General features: G+C 42.5%; 1 protein-coding gene and 1 long non-coding RNA gene across 8 annotated transcripts in view; one reads left to right on the forward strand and one right to left on the reverse strand.

Moving 5' to 3' along the window:
- Positions 1–12,830, forward strand: part of RABGAP1L (RAB GTPase activating protein 1 like) — a 318,905-nt gene that overhangs the window by 235,361 nt on the left and 70,714 nt on the right. For all 6 annotated transcript variants that reach the window (XM_075616671.1, XM_075616673.1, XM_075616670.1 and 3 more), the window contains exons 15-18: positions 873–947; positions 1,839–1,964; positions 6,386–6,529; positions 11,055–11,096. In XM_075616671.1, the coding sequence (XP_075472786.1) occupies positions 873–947; positions 1,839–1,964; positions 6,386–6,529; positions 11,055–11,096 (387 nt within the window). The remainder of the gene's footprint in view (positions 1–872; positions 948–1,838; positions 1,965–6,385; positions 6,530–11,054; positions 11,097–12,830) is intronic.
- Positions 1–12,830, reverse strand: part of LOC142503861 (uncharacterized) — an 83,500-nt gene that overhangs the window by 47,474 nt on the left and 23,196 nt on the right. The gene's annotated exons all lie outside the window — the stretch shown is intronic.

The raw sequence follows: 12,830 nt of genomic DNA on the forward strand, positions 1-12,830 counted from the left end.
GGGAATGTAAGTGTTAATCAATTTCTGACTGGAATGTGAGTCTGGGGGGAGGATCATCCTCGGGATGTGAGTCTGGGGGGAGGCTCATCCTCGGGATGTGAGTCTGGGGGGAGGCTCAGCTGTGGATAGTGAGTCTGTGGGGAGGTCCAACCTGGGATGTGAGTCTGTGGGGAGGCCCACCCTGGGATGTGAGTCAGTGGGGAGGCCCACCCTGGGATGTGAGTCTGTGGGGAGGCCCACCCTGGGATGTGAGTCTGTAGGGAGGCCCACCCTGGGATGTGAGTCTGTGGGACAGCTCAGTCTGGGATGTGAGTCTGTGGGATGGCTCAGTCTGGGGGGGAGGCTCAGCCTGGGATGTGAATCTGTGGGGAGACCCACCCTGGGATGTGAGTCTGTGGGGAGGCCCACCCTGGGATGTGAGTCTGTGGGGCAGCTCAGCCTGGGATCTGAGTCTGGAGGGAGGCTCAGTCTGGGATGTGAGTCTGTGGGACGGCTCAGCCTGGGATGTGAGTCTATTGAGTAGTTACTTAAAATGTAGACTTTTGCTTAAAGATACATGAAGGACAGGGGAGCTGACTGGGTGAGATGTTTAAAGACTGCAGAACCTTTAAAAATAACAATGATACAAAACTGTATAATTTCCACATGAACATAACCTGTGTCCACTGTAGTCACTGTTTTTATTGCATTAGAACATGTAATCATCAGTTAATATCAAACGGGGAACGGTGTGCATCTGGTTTTATTCCCTGGATTCTCACTACTAGAACTTGCCAGCTCTTCCAATTCTTCTTACACCGTTGGAGACATACTTTGAGTGTTAACCGCTTCTCCCATCAGACATCTAACCCCTTTTTCTCTTCCCCAACCAGGCATATTCCTTGTATGATGAGGACATCGGCTATTGCCAAGGGCAGTCCTTCCTAGCTGCAGTGCTTCTGCTGCATGTGAGTAACAGGCAGTCTGATTCATCCAGCGGGGGAGGCTTTCTAGCAGTTAGAAAGTGATGAAAGACTGGAAACAATGAACAACTGCTAAAGATTTAACTGCTTCTTTACCGTGCTATGCTCATGTGTATACGTTAAAATCTCCTTATTGGGTTCTTGGTTATCATCACAAAAAATGTGGATATCGCACAAAAATATATACTCCCAGACATAGTGTAGTTAATCCTTAGAGGGAAACTGCAAAGTAATTGCTTATTTTTTATATTTTTTGTAAATTGGTCAAAACTACACTGCTTTTTAGCAGGTAGAACCAACCTAGCACAATTCATTTTATTTTGAAAATGTTACATTGTAATAATTTTTAGTCGATAACAGAGGCATCGGAAAGATAATGACCTCACTACCATGGCTGACATCTGCTATACCTGTTTATTTAACTAATGCTCTGCACGAGCATTGGTAGTAATCAGAATATGGTTAATCTTTGTAGGAGTGTGTGTACATGGCAGAGCTCTTGTGTTATTTAGCACAATATGGCAACATTTTCTGTATTTGGATATTAGGGCTCTGAACTGATGCAGCTGTACTGGTTTGTCCAGCATTAATATCAGCAGAACAGACAGTTACCAAGTCTCACAGAGTTGGTAGAAGTCATTGACTGGTCTCTCTCATCCCAATAACCATTGCTTCTCCACCTATTAATTACAGTATCTGCAGCAATTAAATGATTAAGTCTGCATGAATGCAAGTCAAAGTGACTAACCACAGTCAAGAGTTTATGGGGTTGTAGCATAGTGCAGGAGTTGTACTGCCTGGTAGTTGCCAGTATTAAGTGCCATCAAATATTAGCAGTTGCTGGCAGCAATAGAAGAACATCTTTCTTCCCTATAGATGCCGGAGGAACAGGCGTTCTGCGTGCTGGTCAGGATCATGTATGATTACCAATTCCGCAATCTCTACAAGAACAACTTTGAAGATCTACATTGCAAGTTCTACCAGCTTGAGCGACTCTTGCAGGTGAGCTGAGCCGCTACATAATTTTAAGTACTAATCACATGCACATAATGGACAGCAGGGCTGTACCGTGGGAAAATCAAATGCTAGTACAATACTGTATATAGGACATTCATGGGTATAAATAGCCCCTCCGCCTATTTGATGTCTTGCCCTTTTCTTTAAAGCGATTTGGTTACCATCAAATTGTAAGCCTGTTCATACTACATAATAAGAGACTGTTTCATGGTAAGCCAACATCTACAGGACACATTACAGCTATAGTATAGTTACTATTAACCACTAGTGAAATCTCACAGACCTTATTTGTTTTTTAAGTGAAATAACAGCTCAAATTACAAGCAACTAATAACATTGTGTGGTCCTTATTGCCACAGCAGTACGGGAGTACTGAATGTTGGTGGGGTCAGCTTATAAAAGAACAATATTTTTGGTGCCAGCATCTTTAGGATATCAGTGTGGTCACTGGCTCCGTCACGACTGGTGAGCCAATTCATAAGGACATTTGTGCGTCAGTGGACAACATATATTTACAAGTCATCCTCCAGGAAACCCCATGTCTCTCACCCCCCAGTTTAGAAAAGCTTGAAATAAATAAATTAGGGGAGGGGTAGCTGAATTCAGGTGTTACATGGACAAGTACCATGTGCAAACACAAACAGAGCCCGGTGCTAAATCCAATGGCAAAAATACACAGTGAAATACCTATATATCTTTTGAATAAAGGGGTAATTTAGTTTAATACTTTGGCCAAAGCATTGAAAGCCTGTGAGCCCCTCCAAGGCATAACCATAATTCACAGTTCCTAACACTGATTACAATTCTTAATAACCTGTACAATATATCCCTTATTATTAGCACTCAAATGTCACACATATTATGGTAATGGACACAATGGTCCCACAGTAATATACTGCTTGTCTGTCAGGTAATCCCGAATCACCGAGGATATCAAAAATAATAAAATTGTATTACTTCTACATAGAAAATTTAAAAACACAGATACATTGTTAAAAATCCCTATAAACACGTGGCTGATATGTATTAGTCAAATACGGTAAGTATAATTTGACTGTTCAATACTTAAACATAACTTGACATCCGTTTAGTGCAGCTGTAAGATAGTATGTATATGTATTACAGAGCAGGTTATAAATCACGTATCTAGTATCTTAATCGTGATATATCTAGGATTACATATCCTTGTTTGACCATTTGACCACTTGTACAACAGAGCTTAATAACTTAAGTAACCACACAGCACTTGGATATGTAATCCTAGATATATCACGATTAAGATACTAGATACGTGATTTATAACCTGCTCTGTGATACATATACATACTATCTTACAGCTGCACTAAACGGATGTCAAGTTATGTTTAAGTATTGAACAGTCAAATTATACTTACCGTATTTGACTAGTACATATCAGCCACGTGTTTATAGGGATTTTTAACAATGTATCTGTGTTTTTTAAATTTTCTATGTAGAAGTAATACAATTTTATTATTTTTGATATCCTCGGTGATTCGGGATTACCTGACAGACAAGCAGTATATTACTGTGGGACCATTGTGTCCATTACCATAATATGTGTGACATTTGAGTGCTAATAATAAGGGGTTTCTTTTTGATCAAATCTTTGATCAACACTGATACTATTGCGTATATACCCTTTGTAGCACCTTACATTTACTTAAAAATTAAGAAATACATATGGTGACTGCGGTCTCACTCACGTATTTAACCTGTACAATACTAGGAAGAATGATCAGAATTGATCTGTCATAATCAGCTGCATGGTTCTAAATCTGATTTGAAATTCTTATTTACCTGGACAATACCAGGAAGAATACTCTGTATCAGATCTGTCGCAATCGGCTACATGCAAAGACCTGCACATATGGAAAGTGGGATGGGACAAGCTTTAAACCTGTGAGGGTGGGGCCAACCTCCCAAACAGCTGAGAACCAGCTGGACAAAGTTAACAAACACACTGATACCCAGTAAGCTTATTTAAGCCCCAAAAGTTGACACAAAATATATATGTATAAAAATGTCAAAAAGGAGTGCTACTGGGCATGGCAATATATACTACAAACAAACACAAACAGAGCCCAATGCTACATCCAATGGCAAAAATACACAGTGAAATACCTATATATCTTTTGAATAAAAGGGTCATTTAGTTTAATACTTTGGCCAAAGCATATGCAAACTGTTAAAAATGAATGTTTCCCTTCTTTTCAGGCCCACTAAATTCATCATATGTTTTGACTAATAATATCTTCATAATTATTATACAAACAATGGACAAACCCATAACAACAATTCACCTCTCGGTTTGAAGATCAAGACAGTCTTATCACTAAAAGAACTTAGAGAAAGACTGTAACAATGTCCCAAAGTTGAGTTTAAAAATACTTTTACATTTTCAAAAATTAAACATGTATATCTGTTACATTTAAACTATTGAACACGGCACTGCCTTTAGCTCACTTCTGTCCTACGAAGGACTCCTCCTTTAAACTAGTTTACATTATCAATCAAGGGCTCTGCCATTGCGCGCCAACCCCGCCCGCTGCAAAAATAACGACAGGTTTGACTTTCTCTTTCCCCACCTTCTCTCTCTCTCTCTTTCCTTCCTCCTCCTCTCTTCCCCACTTTCTCTATCTTTCCAACTCCTCTTTCCCTCCCTTCCCTCTCTCCCTCCCTTCCCTCTCTCCACGGCATCTCTTTTATTTAATTCCTTTATGATGTCATCAATTCTTTCCTCCTCCCTCTCCTCCAACATCCTTGCTTTCTCCTCATATGTCAAGTGCGTTATTCTCGTTCTATCTTCACCTGGTTTCTGTCTAATCTTTATAGCTATCTGACTCTCCATATCTGCCACCAGGCTATGTGCATTATGAACTCACTGATGAGCTACAGTATATCTCACGGAGGGTCGGACAAAACTTTTTTATAATATCGTATTTTAGGCTGAGTAATAATTCACTATTTCCTCTGGGATTTGTGGTCATGTAATCGCTTCAGCAGCGATCACATGTCCACCCCCCCCCCCGACTGACAGTAACGGAAGGGGACACTTGTGTTTTGATCAGGTTGACTGCTCAGTTGGAGCCGTTAGCCTGGTCATTCCCTAGAAAATTAGCATTTTTGCCATGACATCTGGTACGTCAATAGGGCCCATGACATACCAGGTACATGAGAAGGGTACTGTAGTGGTTAAGGGATATGCTTGGTTTCTGATGCTTCTTATTTGGCACATGGAACATCAAGAGATCTGCAAGTAAACATTGCTTAGCATTAAAAAAAAAACATGTTGGAAAATATCAACAGTGACATACAGGCTGTTTGTTATGCAGGGGAAGAGAACTAGGAAACAGATGGGTATTATTTTAAGAAAAAATTTAGAGTAATATTGACAGTAGTATTAGTAGTGCTGTGTGCATGCATATGTATACACAAATATTTAGTATACAAACTGAGATAAAGCAAACAATTGCCACAGGGTAATAATATGGCCTGCTTGCCAGATGACTGAGAAGCTACATGGGCAGATTTCTCCTCTGATTCATTACTGTGATTAATAGATTGCAAGCTGTGTGGGGCAGGCATTCCCTTGTACCTATTATTTATTACTAGCTGAAAGTACCGGGCATTGCTCGGGAAATCTAAGGCCGCATCCATGGTTACCGCTACCGTGGCACGATAAAAATGCAGTGCTGTCCTTGGAGCGCGCGAACATACGCGCGATGAGAAGGGCTCGCGAAGCGCAAGGAAACAAATGTTTTTCTGTCGAGTGACGTCCGGGTCACGTGAGCGGTTCGTAACGTCACAGCCTGGAGGGCACAAATTGCTCCAGCTAGAGGCGTACGTGCACAGTCGCTGCGCACACACCCACCATGGACGCGGCCTAAGAAACCAACCTTGTCCCACCTCCTCTCACCCCCCCCCCCACACACACGCCTCTTATAATATAAGGGTTCCATGTAAAAATATATTTCAGGCAAAAGGTGACACATTGTGTGTCCATTTGCATATAATTTCCCAGAATCCCTTGCTGCAGTGGAAGCACGGTATGCTAGGTGATAATGGTGAAAATCAGGGTTGCAGACCTGTCTGAGACATGTGAATGTGCTCACAAGTGATATTTTTTATTGGCTATATATATATATATATATATATAAAGACTTTTGGACGCTCTTCAGTATTAGAATGGGTGATGTAATATTTCCTCATCTCATATGACAGACGTAAGTAGAAATCTTGTGCTTAACGTTGCTTTCTGTGAATGAAATTATATATATATATATATATATATATATATATATATATATACAGTATATATATATATATATATATATATATATATATATATACACAATGCACTCTCTTTCTCTCTCTCTCTCTTTTAGGAGCAGTTGCCAGACCTGCATTCCCATTTCATGGAGTTGAATTTAGAGGCTCACATGTATGCATCCCAGTGGTTTCTTACCTTGTTTACAGCCAAATTCCCACTTTGCATGGTCTTCCATATCATGGACCTTCTACTTTCAGAGGTAAAGCTGTAAGATACTGTGACTTTGAGTGGCATCACATCTACCGTAATATAGCTATTGTATAGCTATCCGCTGAATGCTTCATTTCCCTGTTCACGTTCGTCCTCATTAGAGTTCTGCAGGTTGCATTAGGAATGGCCAAATCCAGTCCTCAGTGGCCACCAATAGCTCAGTTTTTACAGCTATCCCTGCTGCAGCACAGGTGGCTCAATCAGTGGCTCAGTCGTTGACTTTGATTGAGCCACTGAGCTTAAGCAGGGATATCCTTAAAACCTGACCTGTTGGTGGCTGTTGAGGACTGGAGTTGGCCACCCCTTCACTAGACAAATGTTGTCGGAGATAGAACGGGCTGTAGGTAGGTAAGGATTGAACTGGTAGCTAGAGTGATGGTCGTCCATCATTACAAGGGGGTTAAGTGCTGTTAGTTAACGTCTATGATTTTGGGAAAGATTCTTTATTTTCTCCTGGCTCATTATGCCCAACCTTAATTGGTTGGTTATGATAATAATTCTGGCCTTTTCTCGCCCTGAATTTTTAGGAGCACTCTTGTAATTTAGGTCTTCTACAATAAGATCTTCTAAAGACATTGCAATTAACTAGTATTGATGTCCAACTAAAAAAAGGATACTGCGGGGAGATATGATATTATTATTATTATATTATTCAATGTTCCTTTTCTGACTGCTTCTTTTGCCTTTATAAAACATATTTTAGGGTTTGGACACTTCATATTTATATAAATTAAAATGTTATTAGCATTAGAAGATGGACCAGAAATGTATAGGGTAATATTTTCTAGGCTAGGTGGAAGAGAAACTAAAGTCCCATTCAACTAAATAGGCTGCTAGGTGCCTTACCGCTTAGCACTGCTTACTAAATATAGTCCTAAATGTTACCACTGCATCTTGTGCAAAGCATGGGGATTATGTAATTGGGGTTGAAGTACTTTAAAACATTAAATATTATGAAACATGTGTAACGGGTTTCCCCCCCCCCAATCGCAGATACCGTGTGGGGGGTGCAGGGAACATATAGTGTTACTCTGTGTTTGGTGCTATACCTGTTGGCTCACAGGAGGGCTGAGCTTCCGCCACGGGGAACCTGGGGCAATTACAGTACTATGGACAACCACTTACTCGGTACAGCGCCTCCACCTGCGATGGCTCCCACCATAGGGGGAGTGGTTCCTCGCAGGACACATACAAATAATCACATACACAGTGAGGTATAATATAATAACTAATAGCATTTACTGGTAACATCATATGACACAATACCATACAAACATATCATAACAGGTGTCCCTCTCCCGAGGAGACACTTAATGCGACGTCCCGCAGGACGCTTCCCCAACACCAAGTGATCCCACCCAGTGTCCAAAGAACCCCACCCAATGTCCCGCACTCTTGCAGAGAGAGGCAATAGGTGACTGCGCAGTCACTATTTATACTAAGGGCCCGTTGGTGCACGTGTGTATTAGATAGTACCTGCCGAGCACTCCCGTGCTCGGATCTCCAACTGGCTTCACAAAGGATCAGTCATGTGATGGTTCCGTCTGATCCTACACCGGACTCCTTGCACGCGGACCGCCAGGGGCGATCCCAACCTCGAAACAGTCTCTGATGACTCCAACTTGGATCCGGACCTCTTAGCAGGAACCGCAGCGTCCGCTGTGTCCCTATCTAATCTACCCTACCGTGACAGGATCCCTAACATAGGACCTGTCCCTACAGCACTAAATGACACGCGCTATACTATAGGCCGTCCCTACAGCACAGCAACCTGTAATGGCTTTGGGGGAAACTCCTAGGGGTCTACATGGGTTAATAACCTGCCCCACTTCCCTAACTCTTCCCAGTCCTGACTATTAGACAACTAGTCCCAGCGCCAAGAGCAACAAGCTGTAGCTCACTGGATGCTGGCAGCCAACGTGCTGCGCAACGAGGTGCCTGCCTGTCAGACCTCACAGCACTGACAGCCGTGACTCTGACAAGGCAGCACTATACTAAGGGCAGCGTCCCTATCTTGGGCCTCCCTCAGCACTTACCCACTAACCTAGTGGGGAGTTGGGGCCTACCTGGGGTGTGGGTACCTATATGGGTGCAGGAGCTGCACTCGCTCCCCACCCCCTTCCTTCCCTCACAGCTCCCTGACTCCAACTTGCAAACCTGAGTGACAGGGTCCCTTAACCTAGGGCAGTCCCTTGCAGCACTCACTGTAATGGGGTACTTAGCTACCTCGGGCCCTGGGGGTGCTGGCCTAGTACAGGTAGTCCCTGACTCCCTGTACCCTATCTCCTTCCCTGGGCTGCTCCTGTCTCTGACTACTAGCGTGCTCCAACTGACAAAAACCCTGTCTGCACACAACATTGTTGCAACTCTGCAGCATGGGAATCTGCCAGCTCTATTGGCTTCAATGCTGCCTGTGACAAGGGTGAAAGTGCAGTCCCCAGAGGCTGCTGGGAATTGTAGTCCTTGGCAAAGCTCTTTTCTATGGGGACCGCATACGCGATCTTTCTTGCGCATGGGCGAAGCTCGCGCCATAACCAAGAGGGCGGTGTCCGCCGGGAGAAGTCGCCGTCCCCTTCCTCCACTGCCACAGGGGTAAGGCAGGGGGCAAAGGAAGATCAGGGGAACCGGGGGTGACCCCCTTACACATGTAATAAAAAAAAAGTAATAAGGTTATGTGATTATATGGTGGAAGTAATGATAAAATGCATTTGAGCATGTTTTGTAGAAAATAACATACTTGCATTATTATCTGGCTTCAGCTCAGTTTATGAGAAATCCCTTTACCAGATGAGGAAGAAGCCAAGCAGTGATGTACATTTGCTCAGCCCAGTTTAGGAATTTCTTAGAAAACCAAAATGACCATCTGACACACCTAGTTATGCAGAATCTCTCCCCACTTTTTATGATGGCATGATGGTTCCTTGCTGCTGTACCACTGCCCTCTTGTGGTGCTAGAGCATAGGTGAGCGATGTAGCCACAGGTGTGGCGAATGAGAATTGAAATTTGACACACCATGTTAAAATCCCCCCTCCGTTCCTCCCCCTCTGTCCCAATATCAGTCTTTTTGGTGCTGGCGCCACCGGGGGTTGGCCCCGCCCCCCGCTGTTCTCTGATTGGTCATTCTCTCCTCCACTCAGCACTCGCCTCCTCACTGCTCATGGCCACTATCCGCAGCCCGCTCCCTCAGCAGCAGTGTTTCCATCGGCCACCGCCGCACTTGCCACCACCGCCGCAAACCGGACATGCTGGCAAACTGAAATTCACTACACTTGCATGGCCAATTCGCCACTTGTGGTGATTGGCGACAGGGTTGCCCACCTCGACGCTAGAGTATGGTCAAAAGAAACCTGATTTGAGGTGAACGAAAAGCTGAGCTCCCTTCAGTGTGAGCACTGGACATCCCAAAAGTCTTTGTGCTGTGACCATAAACCGTTTATTTCTGGCAACATGCTGATAGTCACTTGGAAAGTCATTTTACGAATAGAAAACATGTTGCCTCTAGAGCAGTGGATTCTTAAGAATACGTAATATGTCACCTCTAGTGCACTTCCAGAGTATAGAACTTGTTACCTCTAGAGCAGTGATTCTCAAACTGGGGTTCCTTGTCACCGGTGGTCCCCATTGACTTTATTGGTAGTTACCAAATGCCTTTAAATGTGACTTTGATCTGCTGTCTCTGCAGTGAGTGTTTTTATTTAGATTCCTGCCCGCATATCAGTTTTGAAGATTAACTTTTAGATACACGCCAAGTAACACCTGAAACTAATAAGGGAGATGTAGTAGGAAATAAACAACTGTGGGGAAATATACTCTTTGTTTATATCAAATGTTGGGTATAAAGTTATATAATCCGCTACCTCTTTGTAGTTATAGAGCCTGATAAATAGCAAATGAAGGGCCATATTTAAGCAATGCTATGCCATAAGACACCCTGAAGAATAGGTAGAATAGATAGAAATAGCACTGTTTAGTAAATATGGGCTATAGTGCCTGTTGGAAAACTCAAGAAAAAGCAAATTAATGTGTTAAATAATCACAGTACATACAATTCAGCTACAGGCGCTTATCACCAAGCAAATATAAATGTAGATATGTCCCTGAGTGAACCCCAAAGAGGTTTAAATACAACCTTAGAGTCCAATCCTGAATATTAGTTGTCAGAAACAGTCCAAAAGAAAAAGTTCCAAGAAGGTGCCCCCTTCTCAGTTGGAAGTGCTAACCCACTTCTCATCCTATAGTGCCTGTTGCCTGTTGAACAGGGCAGCTCTGATGTTTATCACAGGTACATAGAATCTTTATCACCTCCTGGGATGAATGCAGGATTACAGTACATGAAACAGAATGCAGTTTTTTACCAATAGTGGTTGGAATGATGTGTGAGCGCTTGGCTTCTAGCATAAAATACTGTCCGTTTTCTTGTACCTAGGTGACCATAGCAGAACATGATCATGAACAAAGGGAATGGGCACAGGCTTTACCTAGCTAACAATCAGTCTTTCTCTTCCTCTTCCAGGGTCTGAGTATCATCTTTCATGTGGCATTGGCTCTGTTAAAGGTAAGTTAGCTGTAATATGCTGTAGCTGTCTGCCCCAGGGGTGGAACTTATTGGTGACTTACAACAAACAATGTTATTGGTGAATACAACAAACAATAATTACAATCAATGTAATAGTTAGCTGTGTTATAATTGACAGCTGTGCTATAATCCTTGATGGTTAACATAATCATCATTAAATATATTACCCTTCTGTCGCCTTTTAATACTGTATAGCACTAGGCTTTATTAAAGAGACCAATTCTTTCAAATAAGGGGCACATCTCTTTGGATAAAACATGAAACTGTTTTTGGTGCATAGGTGCAATAATATAGGGAAGGAACTTGAAGTTGAGATTTAGGTTTGCCTGTCTATATGAAGTGAGTGGGGTACATTTTGGGTAGCTTCCTTTCACAAGCCTTTCAGTGTGCTTGAGTAATATTACAAGTGATGCAGCACAACGTCTGCAAGTATATATTCACAGTTACAGACAGCATGTTTATCTTTACTTGACGGGATAAAATCATCCTCCCCGGGTCCAAAAAGTAAATCAAATGGAAAGGTGTGGGGTCCCAGAACTCAGAAATAATCACATACAATTCTATTCAAATCAAAATATTGTATTTGGGATATTGTAAAATGTCCTTTATCCCTTTCTATAGATTACTCCAGCATAACAGTACTCAGCGTTCTGGTCTTAGCCCATGAAAATAAATGTTTATTTTGAAGATGAATACAGTACTTGAATACAAAAATAGTACAAAATGGGGATGACTGTCAAATAAGTTATATCTTCAAAGATGGTTGCATATTATTCTGTTCCTTAACAAAATACTCCTTTTAATCTTGATATCCTGATGTTAAACCTGGTTCCTCCTTTCTCCTGGTGTTAACCCTTCTCTCTTTCTCAGTGATATTGCTTGGTCTGAAGCTTTAATATGTAAGATAATCTGGAGTAGGTCTTGAGTCTACTCCTCGTGTGGCACAAAGTCAGAGGCACGTGTATAAAGTTTAAACACAGTTCTTTGGCTGTTTCCTCAGTGGAGTGAACCATTATTACAAAACATGTGGTACTTGGTTAAATGAGACAAAAGATAGTTAATGAAACAAAGTTCATGTTAAGCTGGATAAGTCCAGATATGCAACGTCCGGTCTTCACCAGCTAACGTGGTGTAGGTGGGCAAATGTTTTTGGGCTGTTTTAAGCCCTTCTTCTTGCCTATATCAAAGGAAAGAGAAAGCGGTTGTTACTTCCCTGGGGCAGTGAGCTCTGAAGCATGTCTCCGCGCTCTGTGCTGGTATATGCCTCTGGCAGCAACTCCTGGCAGCAAGTGCTTTCTCTGATGTCATAACGGACAATAAGAAATGATTGAACTTACTAGGTGGCTACCAACACAAATCTTTTGGTATATTTTTGCTGTTGTTTTTTGTTTATTGTAGTGTTTGTGTGGACTTTTTAAATGTGTTGTTCAGCAGTTTAATTGTACTGCTCTTTAGTTGTGGTGTGTGATTGGTTTATGTTCACATTTGTCATTGACTGGACTTGGATTAGATTGGTCTGCTATGTAGGCGGTCTGGGACATCTGGTCACGGCCGTCTTGCTGCGACCAAGTCACTGCCAGCGTTTAGCTGCCACTCACCTCACCGCAGAGACATCTCTGCCAGCTTTTTCGCCGCCAAGGTAACCCCTAGCCTTACCCTTTACCCTAGACACCCCTGATCGTAACCCCTAATACTAACGCTAACTCCTACCCT

Source organism: Ascaphus truei, chromosome 10 (assembly GCF_040206685.1).
Source record: "Ascaphus truei isolate aAscTru1 chromosome 10, aAscTru1.hap1, whole genome shotgun sequence".
In the NCBI taxonomy this organism is placed as follows: Eukaryota; Metazoa; Chordata; class Amphibia; order Anura; family Ascaphidae; genus Ascaphus; species Ascaphus truei.